The sequence below is a fragment of the Peromyscus maniculatus genome, chromosome 7 (genome assembly GCF_049852395.1).
Source record: "Peromyscus maniculatus bairdii isolate BWxNUB_F1_BW_parent chromosome 7, HU_Pman_BW_mat_3.1, whole genome shotgun sequence".
Classification (NCBI taxonomy): Eukaryota; Metazoa; Chordata; class Mammalia; order Rodentia; family Cricetidae; genus Peromyscus; species Peromyscus maniculatus.
In genome coordinates, this window is record NC_134858.1 from 105427549 (window position 1) to 105448799 (window position 21251).

The window sequence follows — 21251 nt, forward strand, 5'->3', positions numbered from 1 at the left end:
TAAGCCTGTTGAAGGTCGAGCCCCAGAAGAGTCGTATGTGCGACTGCCTAAGACAGTTCCCACTCACAGGGCAGAGGGTTGTTAGCGGGTCTGAATTGGGGGGGTGAGGCGGGGGGAGACGGGGACGTGCACTGGGCGCTCGGACAGCGGCTGGGATGCAGGACTCGCTCGAGCCCGGACTCGGATCGGTTGCACGAGCCAGTAGGGCAGGCTCGGGGGTGAACGGGGACGAGGGGCGCGCGGGCACAGGCGGGCGCGTGGCCGCGGCGGGGGCGCGCGGAGGCGGGCCGGCCGAGGAGAGAGAGGGAGGGAGGGAGGGAGCGACAGGGGAGGGCGGCGCCGGCAGGTTGGCGGCGGCCGCTATTTGAGCGCAGGTCCCGGGCCAGGCGCTCAAAGCGCTTGGAGCCAGCGCGGCGGGGAGATCGTTGCGCGCAGCCCGCAGAGGCGCTGCGGCCAGTGCAGCCCCGGAGGCCCCGCGCGGAGAAGGAGGAGAAGAGGCCGGCTCGCCTCCTGCAGCCCGCCGCCCGCGCCCCCCCCCCTCCATCCCGCCGCCGCCGCCGTCCCCCCCCCTCCCCGCGGCGCCGCATCTTGAATGGAAACATGGCGGTGCCGGCTCGGACCTGCGGCGCTTCTTGGCCCGGCCCGGTGCGGACCGCGCGCCCCTGGCCCGGCCGTGGCCCCCGGCCCTTCCCTGACCCCCGGGGCCCAGCGTCCGGGCCCGCACGCCCGCTCCTGCTATTGCTGCCGCCACTGCTGCTTTTACCGCTGCTCACCGCCCCCGGCGCCTCTGCCTACAGCTTCCCCCAGCAGCACACGTAAGTGGCCGAGGCCAGCCGCGGGACCCCGCGGAGCTCCGCGCTCCCCTGCGCCCCTCAGCCAGCGTCTGCCCCTCGTCGCGCCGGGTGTCAGGGCGGGGGCTCTGGGTCCCGTGGCATGCTGCAACTGAGGGTGGCGGCTACAAACCCCCGTGGGCTGGCAGTCAGGGTCCCGGAGCTTCTGGCTGCGTCGCGAAACTTCCTTGCGGTGCCCCTGCTTCCCATAGACCGCCCCCACCCCCAACGGGACAGAGCAAAAAAATCTTCAAGCCCAGGGATAGGAATGGGTGGGTGTTGGAGTCTGTTAGCTGATACTCCTGCCACTGTCCTGGTCATAGAGGATCTTGGGGTTGGTTGAGAGAATGGCCAGAGACCCCTGCCCGGTAGTCTTGGAGCCACGCATCTGCCCTGTGTTCTATCCCTGATGGGAACCTAGCGCTTTAGAGTCAGACGTGGGGTCAGACATCCACACCTGTCTTCTTGGGCCTTTTCCTTTGGTGTGTGTGTGCGGGGGGTGGGGTGGGGGTGCTGGATGCAGAGGTTGCCAGCACCTTCTTGCTGTGGACAATGTCACCTGTTCTTGGCCGCCCACCTGAGAGGGCGTCCCTGGAGAGCTCAATAAAGAGGTGAAGGTGCTGGGGTTGGGTCAGAAGGTGAATGATGGGGAGGACGCCTGCCTGGCCCTGATGTTGGCACTGTCGCTCCTGCTACGAACAGGGTAATAGCATTTCCAGGTTCTGCCAGCTTCCGCTGGTGCTGATGGTCCATCCGAGCCTCCTCACCTTCCCCAGGAGCTGGCAAAGTCGGGCAGATGTGTCTAGATAGGGAGTGGGTATTCTGCATGTGGCCTTTAGGACAACATCTGTCTCTTGACACCATGCCCCAGCCATATGCCAGTGTCCAGACACCCCTTTGGGGCATGGCAACCACCGTGCGTCTGTGTTCTGTCCTCGGCTCTGAGGAGCCACCTGTCCCTGGACTCCTTCACGAGTGTCCTGGCCCAGGTTCGGGCGTGAGAGGAAGGGTCTGGCCCCAGGAAAGAGAGTGACTAGTCTGCGTCATAAGAGCAGTTCTGCCCTTGGGTAGGAGCCCCTGGTTCTGCCACAGACCCTGCCTACTTCAGCTGGTAGGTTCTCCTAGATGAGGGAGGGCCAAACTCCGATGAGGCACTGCTCTCAGTCTGTCTGTCTGTCTGTCCTCTCGGCTGTCATCGCTCTCCTCACACAGCCTGGCCGTGCTCAGGCGGGTGATCAGCTGGCAAATTACAGGTGCCGCCCGGACGTGTCCTCTGTCAGCTGTCTGGATTTTTCACGAGTGGATGGGGGAGTGCAGGGAAGTTCGAGGGTTGGTGGCTTATGTTATTGTCTTTCATTTACTGCCGGGAAACTGGATTGAAGCTAGTGTTTAAAAAGAGCAAAAGCATTTTTTATTGTTCTTTTTTCCCTCAAAGCCAAGCCACAGTTTTTTTTTTTTTTCTTTTCTTTCCTAGCTGTTTCCCAGCTCCTCAAGTGAAGGTCTAAGTAGTCATTTCTTTCTACCTCTTCTGACCTCTCTCCCCTTCCCTGCAGCGTGCAGTGGCTGCTGGGCCTTCCTGAGTCTCCCCTAGGACGATGTAAAACCCTGAGCAGAGTGCACACCTGTCCCTCTGTCCTCAGCCAGAAGATGCTGAGGAGGGTGTGACTACAGCCACACATTTCCAGCTGGACACCCGTCCCTTATTGATGTAGTTCGAGTTAATTCAAGGGTTTGGGACATGGCTTACAAACCATAACTAGGGGATGAAAGTAGGGGATGGAACAGGGGCTGCGGAGCTTTGGGGTCTGGGAGGAGGTGACGAATGTGTGACATCAAAGCAGATTTGCCATGACAGGCAGCGCCCTTCAGCCGCCCTGGTCCCGTGGATGCAGATAGCTATTGATCCTTGGAGGAGGAAGGGGACTCTTGTGGACCCCTCCCAGTGACTGCGCTGGTTCTGAGTTAGGGCTTTTGTTAAGCTGACATAAAAGGCTGAGGCTGCCGCGGGGGCCACAGGGCTCTGTGGAGCTGCTCAGGGCTGGGAGGTATCTCCGAGTGGCCAGCCTCGGAGGGCACGGATACAGGTGGATCCTCAAGACGCTAACTAAGTAGGACTCTCAGCCCGGTGGTACCGGGGTAACATGGAACGAGCCTTCCGTGGGGAGGGCCCTCCATGATTAAGAATACCCTCCTGGGAATGGAGCTGTGGGAAGGGGCCCAGCTCCCCAAACTGCTTGGTTTTAATCAAACGTGGGCTTAGGATCTGGTGGCCGTTACCGCGCCGGCGGCGTGGCTGTCTGCCATCGGGTGAAATGAACTAAGCCATTAGATTGCAAAGGGCAGAGGAGTTGCCTCGGGAGGGAGGACGGGACTTTGGTTTTAGGAAGAGGGGCCTTTGTCACCCCACCTGGGTCTGAATCGGGGTTTCAGATACATGTGTCACGCGTGGGTGTGTATATACTCGCGTGTCTTGGAGTCCTGGAACAGCACACACTCCCTTCTACCTGCTTCCTTCTGTTCCCACTTACGCCCACCCCGGTGGTCAGGCCAGCCTCTGCTGCTGGCGAGCGTCAGTCATTGCTGCTAACAGCCTTGATGTATTTTCTGACCCTCTTGTTGCCCCCACACTCCAGCTCTCTCTCTCTCTCTCTCTCTCTCTCTCTCTCTCTCTCTCTCTCTCTCTCTCTCTCTCTCTCCTCACCTCCGTATTTATCCTGTCATCAGTCTGTGCCCACCCTGGCCAACCTGCCTTTCTGTCCTCTCTGTTGGGTCCTGGTACCTGTTCTGTGGTGTCCCTGGGCTCCGCTGTCCCCTGCTCAGTGGAGTGCTGGTTAAGTGCTGTATGGAGTGCCCGGCTGAACCCCCCGCCCGCCCGGCTGCACCTCGTAACCCAGCTCTGCTGTAGTGATGGGTCGCTTTGGTGCCTTCCTTCTCCGGCTTGGGTGAGGAACAGTGAGGGGCCCTGAGGGGTTTGTACCCCCAACAAACGAATGTCCGTTAGAGTCCGTAAGTGCTTCTCTTCTGAGTGGACAAATGGGGGGCAGTGCTCACGGTAGGGCGTGCGTCAGTCTAGCCGTGGTTAATGGTGGGTGACGTGTGTCTGTCTGGGCCTCGGAGTGGGCCTCTACCTCTCTGTGGCTCTCCCTATTGGTGGGAGGCAACATTGCATGTGCGGGTCCCCCCTCTTTCCAACAACCTGCGCAGCTTTCGCAGGAGGGAGGGGCGAGGTTCCCAGGCCTGCTGCTGCTAAATGCGGCGCTGCCAGGTGCCTGCACCTCTGCTGGTGCTGAGGATCCGAGGGAGACCTTTGGTTGCTGCGCCCTCTACACCCGACTTTTTTTTTTTTTTTTTGGTTTTTTGAGACAGGGTTTCTCTGTGTAGCTTTGGTGCCTGTCCTGGATCTCGTTCTGTAGCCCAGGCTGGCCTCGAACTCACAGAGATCCGCCTGCCTCTGCCTCCCCAGTGCTGGGATTAAAGGCGTGTGCCACTACCGCCCGGCTTACACCCTACTTTTATTAGACTGCTCCTCCTGGCCAAATATGTCAGGCTCACCTCCTGGGAAGGAACTAAGCCCACTTTAAAACGGGTACCTTTATAGTTTGAGGGGCTAGTCTTCTTCCAGATTTCCAGCACACACATGTCCCCAGGGAGAGACCCCAAAATGAAACTGAGCCACAGGTAAATCAAGTGAGCCCTTCAGCAGCCAGTGTTGCCTTCTCCCCTCTGCCGACTGTGGGGAGACCCTACCAGCTCTCAGCACCTCGAATGTCTACAGTGGACACTGCCAGCTTCTTGGAGGACACGGTTTGGAGGCGTGCTGGGTGTAAGCCTTGCATGCTCCATTTTGGTCTCAAGACCTGACCTTCTCTTTTGAGACGACCTTGCCTTGATTTCCCCTGCTGAAATAAGATGATCTTAAGAGCCTAGTGGGGAAAATCAGTGGGAGAAGGGCAGCCATCAGTGGGCAGGAACAGCTCTCCTGGGCATCAGGGCAGTGACTATTCATATGTGCATCAAGTTCACAAGCCATGGCTGTGGGACCTCGCTGCCTATCATTTCACAGTGCCCCCCACACCGGGTTAACTGCTTTCTTTAAAAAAAAAAATTATTTATTTTTTTAAATTTATTGAGATAAGGTCTCATTATGTAGACCAGTGTGGCCTCTGAGCACAGGGTTAAAGTCATAGGCTGCCATGCCTTGTCTCTGCTTGCCCGCCCCCCCATCCAACCATCGCTGGTGATTGGCAGTGGAGGATGGGGCAGGGGTGATGGTGGACTCCCCTCACTCCGCCCAGGATGGGCTGTCACCACTGTTACCAGCTTGTCCTCAGAACTCCTGTCATGGCCTCCCCCCAGACTGGGATACCGAGACCCAGAGAGATGGCAGGGTCTGCCCGAAGCCCACATTTCCTATAAGGACTGAGAGAAGATCGTTCGGTCAGAAATGTTACCCTTCCTGCCAGGGGCCTGGGGACATCTGGACGGGGGTCCAGGAAGTGGGGAGAGGAGCTCAAATCTCAGGTCTTTAGGAAGACAGTGAAGAGGCTGAGGACGTGGGAGGTGGGTGACAGCCCCCCCCCCCCCGTGACCTGCTCTGTCCCACTTTTCTCCCTTGGGTCTTCTGCAAGCCTGAGGGGCCATCCTTGGCCAAGGCTGCCCTGCCGGTCCCCCTCCTTGTGTGCACTGGCCATCATAGAATGTCCCCACACCCCAGATCTGTCCTTGTCCTGGTGCTGAGTGTGGCAAAGCCTGCCGGGCAGGGCACTGAGCATCAGTGTGTGTGTGTGGGGGGGGGGGTGACTCCATTTCCACATTCTATGATGATTCTGGAAAGAAAGGTCAGAGGGTGGGGGGTAGAGCCTGGGATCTGATGTGTATATGAAGTTGGAGCCTCCCAGCTATTTTTGCTAGGCCCGTGGAATTTCAGAAGACTCTGACCTTCCAGGTGCTTGAGACCGTGTGGGGTTAGGGCAGAAGGCTCTAGGTTCTTAAGGGCCTGTTGCTATTCAGAGGTTGCCGGCAGGTTTAGGAGTCAAGGCTGGTAGTCCTGGGCCCTGCAGGGTAGCATTGTCTATGGCATGGGAACGGTCTCTTTCTGAGAAAGGTCCTTTCTCACTTGCAGCCCCCAACTCCTTCCAGAATTGCCTGGGAACCTTTGGTCTGTGTCTCCTGGTGATTGGACCTTAGGCCTGGGAGGGGCATGGTGCCTGAAGTCCCCAAGGTGATGGCGAGGAGGTTCCTATCACAGACACAAGCCTGCAACTTGCTGAGGAGATTCCCTTCATGTCAGGTTTATTTTTCCTGGTGCCCACTGTCTAAACAAGAAGCTACAGAATCAATAATTGTATTCCCAAAGGGAAGTATATGTGTGGTTTGTGCTCTTTCTTTCTTTTTTTTCTTTTTAAATTTTTTTTTTTTTTTACCTTCCCTTTTCCTCTCGTCCTCTGGAACCTAAAGAGCCTTCTGCGTTGGCGTCACTAAGGGCCTCAGGGGTATGGGAAGTGTCAGTACAGATGACCACTGAGGTTGAAAGGCCTGTAAAGGCTTCCACAGTCCCTAAGGTTTCCTGGGACGTCCTTAAGGAATCAAGAGTTCTGTCCTTTGGATGCACACAGATTGAGTGTGACTTGATGCAGACAGGTCCTGCGCTGCCCCTGTGAGACTCGGGCGGTTCATGTGGTTGTCCCCACCACTGATCCTGTCCCCTGTCCCGGTCCTGCTGTTCCCCATGGCCCCACATGCTTCCTTACCTATCTGGTCTTGTCTGATTCTCTTTGTCCCCTGCTGGTGCCGGTGACTGAGCCTGGTGTGAGCGTAGCCTTGTGTACTAGGAGACCCTGCTCAGCTGTGTGTGGGGACAGGGCACTCTTCACTTGGGTTGAGGTGCCTCTCCAGCCCAGCCTTCTCCAGTGACCTTGGACAGAGCTCCTTCCCCGCTGGGCCTCAGTTTCCCCTCTTCTCAGATCTTCCACTCGGACATTCCAGCACTCCAAGAAGACAGGTGTGGGGATCTGCCTTCCAGCTCTTCTCCACACTCCAGTCTAGCAGGGATGAGGCGGGACTTACCCCCAGCCTGCCTGCTCTCTGTGTGCGTGAGGTTGTCTGGGCCTAGCACCTTGGGTGCCTTGAAGCCTCTTGGCTTCTGACTGACCCACTTTGAGCTCTGATTAGCCTAATTGTTTAGCAGAGAAAGAGGAGAAGAGGAAATCTTTCCTACTGGCTGTTAACTATCTCTCCCCATCAAACAAAGGGAACAGGGAAGGAGACCCCCACCCCATCATTCTCCCTTTGTTCCCTTAGACCCTAGGCTCCTTGCTTCCACCATGGTACATTCCTTTCCCAATAGATGGCCAGGCCTTTCTGAGCAGTGCCCTCTTAGTGTGCCCCTGAGAGTGTCACACCCCCCCAGCAGCTTCGTGACCTTGGGTACTTACTGGGCGTCTCTGGGTCTGGAAGCCTCTGTGCTACCTCCTAGAGTCAAGATGGCATGGATCGTGAGGGATAGACCTCCTTCCAGGCCCTAGATCTAGAAGGATGCTCAGGTATAGCTGTGCCTGCCCTGATGCACCTGTCCCCTTACCTATAGCATCCAGTATCCAGTCGGGTCCCATAGGTACCTGGGCCCAGTTATGGTTTCTGGGGCTTTTCCTGTTGTACAGGGCCCTTACCTTGACCTGAGTGCATATGGGTAGCATTGTCTACACCTGTGTGTTCATGTACGGCTTTGCACATGTATTGGATGTACATTATACTTGTTTACACACCTACTCGTGTGCCTGTGAGTAGGTGTGTGCCTAGGCGTATTGGTGCTGGCATGGTGTTTGTATGCACATGTGTAGGTGTATATGTGCATACATGTTTGTATGCACCGTGCAGGTATATGCACACAAGCACATATGAACTCAAATGTGAGCATGTGTTCATGTGCCTCTGTGTGTGTGTGTGTGTGTGTGTGTGTGTGTGTGTGTAGTGCAAGCACATGACAGTTTATCTCTGCAGCCAGAATGTGCTTGCAGTATCCACCTTCTGTACCTGCCTTTGATGTGAATGCCAGAACTTGGTGGGCGAAGGCTGGCAATGGGAAACAAAGCCTCCTGCTTGTGAAGACCCATGTTTTGCAAACTCTTATGTCAGGAACAGCCTGAGTTAAGGCTGAGCTAGAAAGTTTGATCAGCTCCCAACTGGCAGAATGACAGTCTGCGAAGGAAACGCACAGAGGCTGTGTCCTTGGAATTCGGATTTCTGCAAATGAATGGTATCTAAGATTCGCTGGAGGACTTGGGCCTCTAAGGAGCTCTGGGGGGACTTTGAGAAGCCGAGTGGCTTTGCAAGCGGCTCTGGTGTGGAGAAAGTCTCTAGGGGTCACATGGAGGAGGTGAGGCAAACTGGAAGACTTCTGCTGTGTGACCTTGGGCTGGTGGGTTTCCCTCTCTGCACACTTCTCGTTTGCACAGTGAAGGACAAGGAGCATCTGCAGCAGGTTCTGGGGTCCCTGCCCAATGCAAGATGCCCATGCAGTCAGCAGTCACCACTCAGCGTCTGACCTGTTGACCCTGTGTGCTCTATTCGGTGTCTCTAGTAAGATTCAAGGATGATTTTTGTGCACTGAATCTTTATGAGATTGGCTGTCCTGGTACCCCACATTACGGCATTGGGGCTGTATAAGCCCTGATGTCTGAGAGAACCGTAAGTTTAACTTTATTGTGTGTTAGGAGGCAAGATGGCCTAGGGTTCTGGGCACTCTGAGAAGGGGCTTCTGTAAGGAAGGGCAGAGGCGCCTACAACAGGCTCAGGAGCCTGTTGAGCAGGCAGTGTTTTTGAAGGGTCAAGGAACCTGGGCAAAACCAGTGGGGCACCGTGGGCCTTGTGTGCTTCCTGGACTCCTGAGGGACACGGCCACAGAAGCTCCAGGAGAGCCACAAGTCCTGATCTCATATGCAGGGGAACAGAGGCCCAAGGAGAGGAAAGTGAGCCTCCAGACACCACATTTATGTTGTGGACTAGGGCTCAGTGCATGCAGCTTGCAGGGTGATTTCCCATGCGGCCATCTGTGTACTGGGACATGAAATCATTTGTCTTAAATAGCCATATCTATGGCCTGGGGTGAGGGAGCAGTTGGGGGTCCGCTTGGGTGAACTTAAAGCAGAGTGCCTTTGTAGTGTGATACCCCACTTCCCGATTGGGGGTGGGGGTGGGGGCAGACCTTGATACCAGTGTCCCCTGTGCCGTTTCAGAGTCACCCAAGCTTTCCGGGTCTCCTTGGGAAGGACATCCTCACCACTAGGCAGGAGGGTGGGCACTGAGGGGTGGGTGTGCTCCTCAGACAGGTAGAAGCCCCCGCTCTGCCTCGAGTTTCCAGCCTGACGTGGCATTTCAGTCTTGATAGCTTCCTTCCGCAACTGCCTTCTCCCGCTGGCGCTGCCTGAAATGCTGCATTTGAAGCCTTAAAGGTCAGGCTCGGTGCTGCCATCAGCTCCAACAAACAAACAACAAAGCTCCCCAACGCGGGCCCTGCCCCCCACCTTCAGTTATTAGAACTGTGGAGGCACTGCCAGGACCGCTGCCCTCCACGCGGAGCCTTCACCGAAGGACCTTTCTCCGTCCTCTCTGTGCGCAAGGGGCTGGGTGGGCTCCCCTTCGTCCCTGGGACCCGCCCCTCCCCTCCACGTCGCTTTATGGCGATTAGCTATGCCGTACACTCCAGCCTGGAATTCAGATCTTTGCCTGGGCTGCCACCGGCCCCGGGAATACCTGTTCTCCAGCCAGGTAGAGCCCCGTGCAGGTCTTGTAGACTCCCTGGCCTCCCTGACTCCTGGCTTCGCCCAGACTTCGCTACCAGGTTGGTCTTCGGGGCCCCAGTGCTGGGGTGAGGAGCCTTCCTGAATGATGCCCGTCTGGTCCTTCCACTCTGTGTGTCTCTCCTTATAATCCTGCACCTGGACCAGGGCTGGGCCGCTTTACGGGGCCTGTGGAGGAGGAGGAGGGATGGTGCTGACGTCACCGCCCTGGACACTGAGTCTGCGGGACATGTTTGGCTACGGAAATGAGGAAACAAGGCTGCCCCTGTGTACACCTTGGCGACCCCAGAATGAGGACTTGCCCTGTGGTTAGGCCTTTCCTCCTCTGACAAGGAGTCATGAGCTGTCAGTGAGAACCGAGTCTTCTGCCGTGCTCTGCCTGGCTGGCCTGATTTGGGTATGGCTGACTATTTTGGTCAACTTCCCTACTGACAACAAGATGGCTGCCAGAGCTCCAGGCATCATGTCAGACCCAGACTTTGTGTACACATCAGGAGATTGTTCCTGTAGGTTTCTCTTAAGAGGAGAGGAAACCTTGCCTAGAAGCCCCTAGCCTACCTCCCCTTCCACCTCATTGGCTAGCACTGGGTCACATGCCCACTCTAAGCCAATCGCTGGCAACGGAGAAGGCACATTGTGATTGGTTCAGGCTAATCAGGATTTACCCTTGAGCTGAGGATGGGGTCACCTTGGGGCTGGAGGTGGAGATTCTGCAGGCTTGGGTTCTGCTAGGAAGAAAGCTGGCTTGATGGACGGTAGGGAGACCGTGGCCGTTACAGGGTTAGACGAGGGGAGGTAGGATCTAAGAAAGCAGAGAGGAGGGGGGAAATGAGAGGAAACGGGGCGCATAGTCAAGAAAGCAATTATTTGACCCACAGCATCAGTTTCCGAGAGCTGGGCCCTGGTAGTGTGTTTGGTACATGCTGTCCGTCGAGGCCAGTTCGCACATCCCTCTTTCACACACAGGAGAAAAGGAGGCTCCCGGTAAGGCCAAGTGATGCTCTTGTCTCACAGACAGCAAGTGGTAGGTCAGGTTTGCCATTCTGTGCTCAGAACCAAGCACTCAGATCCTGACCATGTAGCTCCAGGCGGCCTCTCCCGCAGGATGGTTGGGGTACCACTGTTACATCCATGTTGTCTCATCATACATGGCCATCTGCAAGGTCGGACCCTCTCTGATGGAAACCTTGGTGGGCTGTCATGGGGGCTTTCTCCCTGGGCCTGGGGCAGCCCTGGAGATGGAGGCAGCTCAGCAATGAGAAGGCCCAGTGGAGCAGCTCTGCCCCCACCTACAGTAGAGCTGTGGGTCAGTGACACTGGTGTGCTAGCTTGTCCAGTTAACTCCTGTGGGCTACAGGTGGAGAAACCGAGTTCTGCTAAGAGATGGGGCTTGAGCTTTCTAGCAGTTGAGGCATAGCCTAGACCCCCCAACCCATCAAGACGATATGCTGTGCAAGGTGATGTTGGCCAGTCATGGCCTGGAGGAGGCCATTCAGACCACTTCTGTTTCTCTGTTAAGGCAAGGGCAAGCTGTTCTGGGCAGCAGGAAGCTCCTGGGTATTATCAAGCCTTTGGCAGAGGGGGCATATCCTGCTGCTGTGGGGCCAAGCAGCTGGCCTGTCTTAATGGGTTGCCATAAGTATCCCATGGCCATGGCCATGGAAGTCCCAGACTTCATTGGGTACTGTCTGTGAGACTTCCTCCTCATCTTAGAAGAAGGGCAGTTTCAGGAAGGGTTATACTTGCACCTATAATGGGACTGTATTTGTGCCTGGGCGCTGTGAGAAGCCTGGCGTATCCTTGATTGGTTCTCCTGATGAATGATAAAATCCATACTCTAAAACAGTTATGTTCCCATGATCCGGTACCTATCTTACCATTTCTCTCTGTGCTCTTCATTGAACCAGTCCTTGGTCCGAGTTGGGCACCCTGGGCTCTTTCTGGCTCCCGGATTAGGGTGGTGCCCCTCTGGTCATTAATCCCCACCTGTCATATGAGGGTATGGCCCTCTGGAGCTGCTTGGGGTCCAGAAAGGGAAGGATATGACCTCTCCTGGGCTCAGCCAAGAGCCCTTCTGTCCTCTACAGGCCTCCCGTGATCCCCACCTATTTCTGACCCCTGCTGGAAGTTGGTGGTATTGTGTCCAGTGTGCATGTGTGGAATAGAGGGAAAGAGCAGTTAAGGCTCATTCCTTATTCCCACCTCCATCTCTACCTTTCTGTGGTCCCTCTGCCCCAGCTGCAGCCAGCATCGGGCAGGCAGGGAGACTTGCAGCGAGCAAGGCAGCGCATCCAATTGTTTATGTTAGTCAGGAAGGCCCAGAAACACCAAGGACGTGGGCATGAGCATCTCAGGAATCCCCTCTGCCCTTTCTCCAGGTCCCTCCTGTCCCAATTTAGCCTCAGCCCTGCCCAGCTGACGGTGAGAGTCTGCACAAACCCCTGTCTTCCCCCTCCGAGCCTCAGGGGCCTCATCATATCCAGGCCCCTTCAGAGCAATAACCCTGCAACTGGTGAAGACACTCCTCTGTCACCCCATCTGTGTATCTGTCGTTCATGTCCTGCATCATAAGCTGGTGTTCACTGGCACCCACTGTCTGGGGGTAGCATCGGAGAGGATCTCTGCCCACTAGGGTACCAGATACTGCCTTCCACCTGCTATGAAGATGGGGCAATTGAGAAGGGCTTCAGAGGGTTCAATCAGCCTCAAGCAAACACCCCTGTCGTCCAGCTAATGTTTGCTTGTTTCTTAGTGCTTGGTGAGGAGTCATTGTCCTCTGAAGCCTCCCATATCTCCCCGTGAGGGTCATGGACGTTCTAGGATATTTCAATATCCCCTTCTTCCCACATGTGTCCATCAAGACTGTGCCCAGGGCCACCATCTACAGCTCCTGGATCGTGCCTCTGGAGTGCTCAATAAATGTTTGCAGAGCAGGTAGCTCATGATCTGCACAGGGGGTCCCAGGGCCAAACTGGTCATGTCTATGGACGCTAAAGCAGGCTTATCCATGCTTTGGGATGGGGCCTCCTGTGGGCCTGTTCCGGCTGCTGCTGGAGTACAGTTTGTGTCCCTGTCTTCCAGCAATGTTGTCGCAGTGGCTTCCCTGAGGGTGGAAAGGGGGCCAGAGACCCATAGGACTGCAGCATTTAATGTGGAGGTAGGGCCTCAGCATTTCCATTTTTTATTTGTTTATTTATTTAGAGACGAGGTAACCCAGGCTGGCTTCAGACTTCAGATTCGCTATGTAGCTAAGAATGACCTTCAGATTCTCCTGTGTCCAGATCCAAGTGCTGGGATTACATGCATGTACCATGACACCAGGCTTTTGCGATGCTGGGGACCAAACCCAGGGCTTCATACATGCTAGACAAACACCCTGCCAACTGAGCCTCTTCCCCAGACCAGAACTAGAGCCCTCCAGGTTAGCCAAGGTGGAGAACTGTGGCCTGGGGGAGAGAAGAAAGTAAATACCCGGTCTGCTGGACAAGGGTGGGCGGGGGACAGTAGACTGGCTCCAGGGAGTTTCCCTGACCATGGTCAGAGGTCATGCTGGTCCCAAATCCCTACACATTCCCTAGGGGGATGTCCTGGCCTCTTGAAAAGGTTGCCCAGCTCCCTCCAGCCTGTTCTACAGTGATGCTTGCCCAAGCCCCACCTGCCCTGGTGAACACTTCATGGGCTGCTTCTCTTTCTAGACCCGCCCCCAACGGCCTTCACTATGGAAGCCCACTCCCCACACCTTGGCTGTGTTGAGCTAACTGGGTCCCTGCCTCAGGAGCTCACAGTGTGTGGGGAAGATGGACAGTGAGGAAGACATGTGAGTGTAGCTGAACAGATGATACCCCAGGGAATGTGGGTACATCATACTCCAGGCCACCAATTGTCTCTGGCCATTCCAGTGGCCCTGAACCCTCCTCAGTTGGGGTCATGGAGGCTCTGGAAGGTCACATGGACCCACCTTCCACTGAAGATAAGCCATTGTTTCGGGGTCCAGGCAGCAAACAAGGGTAGAATCTGAGAGAGGTGTGCCTTGTATCTGGCTCCAGCCCCAGGTGCTGAACACCCCCTGGCAGGCTGATCTGTTTCTCCTTTCTTGCTCTTAGATACTGTTACCCCCTTGGGCAGTGCCTCCCAGTGCCTAGCATGCCTTCGGAAGCCAGACCATATGACGGGGGCCAGCCGGCCTGCTGCCCCACAGCCCCAGTTTCCTAGCACAGAGCTTCTGGGAAGTGGGTGGCAGTGAGCAATCCCAGAGGCCATTAAATCGAGTGATTTACATGGTTCCTGAGCTAGTGCCGGGAGAAATATATTTCACAGGTGATTTCCAGACTGGTGGCGTACAGATGAGGCCATTACTCTAAAATGAAGCAAGGTGGAGGCTCCATGTGCCCATCTGGAGGGACCTGTAGCTTTGGTTTTTGTTGTCCCTGATGTGCAAGCCTACTGTGTGCTAGAAACTCTGCAGGGACAAGGGCTGGGGTAGAGAGGAGCTGAGGAATCACCGAGTCCGACTCTTAAGTCCTTCTGTGCTTAAGTTGCTTCCTCTTGAAAGGGGATTGGATGCGTTTCTATCAGTCATTTAGTCCTGTTCTCAACAGTTGATGTCTTAATGGCATGTCGCGCCTCTCTGCCTGGCCACCATCCTGGAGGTGCCATGGGAAGTGGGGCCTCTGGATGGCCCATGAAGCCCCTTTTTGATATAGCTGTGGATCCCCAGAAGCCCACAGAGGGGATTTGCATAGAGCACCAGAGAGTAAGAAAAAATTCTGGAAATGGTAAAAGCCTTGTGGGCCCTTCTGTGAGTAAGAGGGTCTGATGGTGGAGCAGCAGGGTAAAGAGTGTAGAGGATAATAATGCTCTAGCCTTGGCCTGGGAATATAGATAGCTCAGTTGGTAGAGTGCTTGTCTAGCATGTGCAAGGTTCTGAGTTCAAGTCCCAGCACCACCTAAACTGGGCACAGTGGCACAGGCTTGTAACCCCAGCAGCATTCTGGAGGTAGATACAGGAGACTCTGAAGTTCAAGGTCATCCTCAACTATGTACAAAATTCGAAGCCAGCCTCTGCTACCTGGACTAAGCCTCAGAACCTACTACCCCCACCTCAGGAATAAGGATACTAGTTATAGAGTAAAAGCTACAATGTTGAAATGCATGAGCCCACCCATGAGCCCACCCAGTGATGGTGGTGCAAGCCTTTAATCCCAGGCAGAGGGAGGCTGATCTCTGTGAGTTTAAGACCAATTTGGTCTACAGAGTGAGTTATAGGACAGCCAGAGCTACACAGAGAAACCCTGTCTTGGAAAAAAAAAAAAAAGAGCGTGGGTTAACAGGTTCAGTGGCGGGACCTCTTTGTGATGGGCACAGGTTTGTGTTCTGTGGAGTGACTGACTAGAGTGGAGTCCTAGACATGTAGTCCTTGGCTGCCAGTCTCTTCTCCCTTCTTCCCAACTCAGAGGACCTAGCTTCCTGGTATACACAGAGTACCGAGCATCTCTGTCTGGAGAGAGGTCCTGGCTAGTCTATTACCTGCCTAGGTTGGGTACCAGAAGTTGAGTAGAGTCCTGCTTCCTGACTCCCGAGTTTAGCACTCTTTGCTTAGGTCTGTCTTCCTAATACCTCACTGTTGGGAGCCTTCCACCCTTTCCACCCGGCACTTGAGTGCTTACCGTGTACTGAGGGTTGGACTTCTGCAGCTTCTGTGAGGGAGCAGCCTGCTCTGGTGCCACGAATAGTGGGTGGTGCTCTTGGAGCATCACTCTGTGCAGAGCTTACGCTCAGCTTTGCAAGGCTATGCCCTTTGTGTGGACTGCCCTCCAGCCCAGTGGAACTATGCCAGCCTGACCCAGGCTCAGATCAGACTCTTAACCATGCATTGTCCCTCAGGCTTGCGGGGCTCCTCTTCCCTCCACTCATGGGGCCCACCCAATCACACTCAGATGTCTTCCTGTCTTGCTTGAAGTTCTCAGGGGCCGGCCTGCATTGCTCACCAGCGTCTCTCCCTGTGCCCACAGTAGGTGCTCACTATCCACCTGGATGGGTGGGTGGGTGGCTGGCTGGCTGGCTGGATGGATGGGTGGATGGATGGATAGGTGGATGGGTGGGTGGGTGGGTGGATGGATGGATGGGTGGGTAGGTGGGTGGCTGGCTGGGTGGATGGGTGGGTGGGTGGGTGAGTAGGTGGGTGGATGGATGGATGGGTGGATAGATGGATGGATGGATGGGTGGATGGCGAATGAAGAATGAAAGTGCTAGTGTGGAGTCTGCAGAAGGTTGGAGACACCCGCAGATGATTTTGCCAGGATTGAGTCCTGCTGGTTCACCTTCTTGCCTGTCCTTGAGTCAACCCTGAGGGACAGTATGCCTGGTCACTCCTTTCAGATACCAGAGGAGGAGGGACCCATAGGAAGCCCCTTCCTCTTTGCAGCTGTGAAGCCTCACAGTTCTCAGAGGGAGACTCCCACTGAGCTTCCAAGTCACCTGCTGGCCGGCAGGTTGTGTGCTCTTGCTGGTGGCTTGGCTTACTTGCAGAAGTCAGTCACCACAAGGAAGCAAATCGTGAGGAAGTGGGTCTTCTGCTCCTACCTGGCTCAGGCTTCTCCATTCCACCCAGCTTTGGTGTGGCTTGAGGAGGCAATAGAGTCTCTTCTGCGGGGGTGGAAATGGTAATCAAGGAAGGACGGCCTTTACCTGCCCCCTTTCCCTAATTTTGGCTAATGAAATCCACCTTGAAGGGAGGGAGGCCTGTGGTCTCAGGGCTACGCCAGGCCTCGGAGGCAAGACTTTACCAGGTTCCAATTCAGGTTGTACAAACTGGCTGTACAGTCATGGGCAAGTGGCCCCACCTCTCCAAGCCTCAGTGTCCATGTCTGTGAAGGAGCATGAATTGGTTTGCACCTGGCTGTTAATCTTGGTAGCACCCACAAAGTACACCTAGCTCACAGTGGGTGCTTTACACCCCTAGTTCCTGTGTGTTCCGGTGTTTGCTGAGGGTGAGGCCTCCCTCCCAGCCCCCTGCTGCATCTTTTCTCACACTGCAGAGGGAGGAGGTCAGACCAGGTACCAGTTCGGGAAAAATCTGTCCCCAGATCTTCCCTAAAGACTTCTTTGCCGGGCTCTAAGCTATGCTCCACAAAAAGGATGATTATAGACCCAGGCTACAGTTTCAATTTAAGGTGAGACTTGTTAAAATATGGTGAGAACTCTGTGTGTGTGTGTGTGTGTGTGTGTGTGTGTGTGTGTGTGTGTGTGTGTGTGAAATCCAGGAAGGCTTTCTGTCAGAGGTGACTGGGCCAGATGGAGGAGAGTCAAAGCCTGAGACCAGAGCTGTCCCTGATAGGTTGGCCTCTGAAGTCTTGGCCTGGGTTCTCCCCAGTGTCTGGAGGTCTTCAGGGGGCCAAGGAACTAATGAGGGACAAAGAATCTTCAGGGGGGGTCTCTGTCCTCCTCAAGACATGAACCACTTTGAGGACAAACAGAGGACAGCTATTTGTAGCTCAGTGAGGAATTGACTCATACTGGGGGAGGGGAAGGACATGCAGGAGGGGAGGTGGGGACTGGTGATTCACAGAATCTGGCCAGAATGATTGGTGAAATGTGGATGGGGTCTGTCCTGACACCCCCGTGCGCGGAGGCTTTAGCTACTGGTTGGGGCAGGGATGGGAGGATGTCACTCATGTGCTGTCCCTGACTTATTTGGTGACTGCTACAGGTGTCTCTGACCTGCTCTTACCTTCTGAGACCAGCTAGGCTACTCACTCCGTCACAGCACCTGGCTAGGCACACAGGGTGGTGGCCATAGGGGACCTCCTAAGAGCCCATCTGAGGGACCTTAGCTTACCAGTTTGTGAAATGGGTCTGGGTGGGGCCTGACTATAGAAAATGCACCAGAAGAGGGGGCATGCAGTGCCTGGTGCAGGGGGCTGAGGGCCTAGGAAGCCTCTGACAGAGAACCTACCTCCTGTAACTATGGCTGAAGACCCTTGCCCTGCCCTGAGGCCTCAGGAACTTCATAAGCAGGTCTTGCTCACTGTTGAGTCCCAGCTTGGGATTGAGAACGTCACAGACAGTGACACCTGGGTGCTGGCACTCGTGTGCCTCAGCTATCGGGGAAGTTGTTGGTGTTTTCCAGGACCTCCGGAAAGGATTCCAGACCCTACCCTGTGCACCGAGCTCTAAATCACACACACCAGGGCTTTCTCAGCATAGTGCAGGGAAGCTAAAGTCCGGTGCTGAACAAGACGCTGCGGCTCTGTACAGGAGTTAGCTGGAAAATAAACGGTCCCCTGCCAGGGCTGTGGAAAACCGCTCGTGTGGCCCAAACTTGTCAGATGGGAAACTGAGGCACAGACAGCGGAGTTTGTGTGCTTGCATGAAGCCTGTACACTTTGGCTCAGGGCACCAGAACCCAAGTGGACATGAGAAAGCACCATGGGTCAAAGGGTAGGTCAAGGCACTGGGTGGCCTTCGGGGGGGGGGGGAACCGGGGGGCAGGGTGACAGGGTGGAGGACAGTCCTTCCTCATCTGGGCTATTCCTCTGCACTTTCTCCTTGCTTCCTGGAAGAAGTGTCTGTGCCAGCACGCCACCCTTCTGAGACAGCCATGAATTATGCAGGGAAGCCACAGGCTTGGGCAGGCCCATCATAAATGAGCCTTAATAATTTATACAGAGAGGAGCCAAGGGAAGGGCGGGCCTCCCGGGCTAGTTCTGGGGCAGCCTTCATTTGTGAGTGCCTAGAGCTGGCCACTCAGAGGCTGGAGCAGCATTCCTGGGAGGTCAGCTGGTCTCTGGGGAAGTATATTTGCTCAGTCAAGGGCCTGTTCCTCCAGGCCAGAGATCTGGAACGTCTACCCTCCGGCTCACAGCCCAAGGCAGAGCATTTACAGAGGAGGAAATGGCTAGTTAAAGCAGTGACCCTCCAGGAGGAATGGAGACCAGTTGCTGCTAGGGGAGAGATTGCATTTTAAAATGGAGTTAGGGTGGGCTTCACTGGGCTGGTGGTGTGTATGCAGAGGCCTGGAGAAGGGGAGAGGACTGTGAGCCACTGGAGAGAGACTCTTCTAGGCTGAGGAAATGGTGTGTTCCACGACTTGTGCTGTGAGCTCAAGGCTGTGTTCAGCCACGTTGAGCAAGGCCACTGAAGGATGTGGCTACTGGTGGACTTTGGCTTTCCTCTGGGGCCCACAATGAAGCTTGCTGTAGACAGGGGGGACACTATTCCAAAAGGGTACCCCGGCTAGGTGTGATCAAGAAACTGGGGAGATGAGATGCCAAGGCAAAAGCTAGCAACCAGTGAGCTGGCTGCCGCTGGTCCAAGGGAGATGATGGCCGCCCCGGCCAGACTGGGGGTGGGGGTTGGGAGTGGGGCAGAAAGGTGATTAGTGGGGGTGGGCGGGGCACACTGTGAAGGTGGAGCCAGAAGGATTTTCACAAGTTAGATGTGGGTGTGAGAGAAAAACCTGTTCCTAGTCACCCCAAGAACTAAGGTAAGCTAAGGTCCCTCCAATGGCCTAAATAGAGGGGTAACCAGCAGCAGAGGTAAGAGCCTGGAAGAGGGGAGTGGCCCTAGAGGGAAGGACAGAATCTTAACTTCATACCCATTCAGAGACCTGCTAGACACCCAAGTGGCCATGTTACATCAGCAGCTGGACGTTCAAGACTGGTGTCCTCAGGAGAGATATCAGCCATCCTGATTGGCTTTCATGAGCCATGCAACCTCAGGGACTTCACTCAGTTGCTCTCTGCCTCAGTTTCCCCTGCTGAGGATTGGAGATAGTGGTCCGGCTGCTGAAGAGGTTAATTTAGATAATGCAGTGTAGTCCCTGGGAGACTTCAGTCCATACCTCTTGAGACATGAATCCTCGAGTGGTCTGGGGGAACTTGGGGCACCCCTGTTTGATTAGGAAAACTAAGATTTGTATGTGGCATATAGAGAATGGCCTGGTACATGGGACAGGTTGGAAGAAAGATGGCCTCAAGGTCTCTACCCACCAAGGCCATTCTCTGGCCTGCCCTGTCAGGGCCAGGACCCTCATCAGAGCTGACAACTCTCCCACACCATGTTTTCCTCCTTCTCCCTGGTCCATCTGCTTTCTCCAGCCCCTCTCCCGCTAGTGCCACGGTTACTGAGTGGAATTTGCTCCCCTGGATGCCAGAGCAGTCTGCTTTAGGGGTTTCTCGGTCTAACTAGGATACTCCATCGAGACCTGAAGGAGGAAGTCATATCTGTGCAGCAAAACCTGAGGAAAGCAGAAATGAGACTCAGACCTTCACCACTGTCCCTAACTGCCACCAGGAAATCTCTTTCCCAGCCCTCCTGTCACCCCTTCACAGTCCTCCTCCCTGCTTACGTACCAGCTTCCTCGCCATTGCTGGTGAGATAGGGTGTGTGGTATTTGCTCTGTGACCCTGGATCTCCTCCATGTCCCTCTGGGCCAAGTGGGCCACCTGGACTCTCCTGGCTCCGAGTGACAAGACTCCCTGGCTCCGGCCCTTGTTCCTTTGTTCCTCCCCCAACCCCCAGCAGGCTGTTAGGAGTAAATATTGGGTGGACCCAGTGCCCTAATTAAAGCCAAAAGACCATTAGTGTGCGGAGGGGTGGGGGCAGGGCCAGGGTACAAGTTTGCTGCCTCCCAGCCAAGCACCAATTAGAAGGAAAAGTTCTTTCTCAGCAAAGAAAAGGAAGGGACAGCCCCATAATTAATAACCTCATTAAGGAGCAGTATTTGGGCAGGGTCCCAAGACACACGTAGATGAGTAGACGAGGCGGTGGATTTGTACTAATTCAAGCATCGGTGGTACTAGCCTCTGCCAACTTCCCAGGGTCTGTGAGTCCCTGGTGACAAACGGGCTGCATGGGGTGGGGAGGAACTCTAGGAAGCTTCGAGTTTCTCACTCTGAGGGTCCCCTTGAGTCACACATAGGTGGATGATGTCTAGTCCCCTTTGAGTCCTGTACCTCCGTTTATCTGCTTGTGAATTTGGAGGGGGATGTGTAAGATGAGAGGCCTTATACCTCCAGGAATCAGCCCAGCATGCACAGTCCCACCTTGCTCTGGCCTCGTTCCCACCACGGCATGACACACACGCTGTGGGAAGCCTGGGCTGTATCTCTGGTTTTACCATCTTGGATGGCCTGGCCCACCTGGCCTCTGGAGAATGAGTCACTTTGACCAGACTGTTGCCCTCTGCCAGCTTTGGCATCCATGATCAAATTGGGGTGGGGTCCTCCCCCAGTGCTGAACTTTGAGAAATGTTGGGGCCCAGCAGAAGGAGGGATTCAGTGGACCCGGCAGTCCCTTCTCTTTCCCGAGGCTCTCAGAAACAGGACACTGGGAGAGTGTAGCCATCCTGGGGGCCCATCGGAGGGAGACTGGATGGTGGGAAAAGAGCCCTACAGCCAGAAAGACCGGTGTTTACATGAGAGATAGCTGTCCTTGTTAGTCTTCCTTATATGAGGCAAACTTCCACTTGCCTCCTCTTTGGGCCTGGGAGGTGGACAGGAGAGTCAGCTTAATCTTCATTTTCCAGATGGGAAAACCCGAGAGCACACATCTGGCTTAAGAGTTTGGAATAGCAAGGGCTGGACCTAGGCATTCAGGTATGACAGATCACCCGCACACATGG

The 21251-nt window shown here is 55.2% G+C and overlaps 1 protein-coding gene across 10 annotated transcripts in view; it reads left to right on the forward strand.

The window, feature by feature from the left end:
• The first annotated feature begins 323 nt into the window (after positions 1-323).
• Positions 324-21251, forward strand: part of Cacna2d2 (calcium voltage-gated channel auxiliary subunit alpha2delta 2) — a 132527-nt gene continuing 111599 nt past the window's right edge. For 9 of the 10 annotated variants that reach the window (XR_006074363.2, XR_013052933.1, XM_015997063.3 and 6 more), the window contains exon 1: positions 541-815. Coding sequence is in view for 8 of the 10 variants with exons in the window: in XM_015997063.3 (XP_015852549.2) it covers positions 601-815 (215 nt within the window). In the remaining 2 variants the exon portion in view is untranslated. Of the gene's footprint in view, positions 816-21251 lie in introns of all 10 variants that reach the window. The other variant, XM_076576999.1, reaches the window with a different exon arrangement.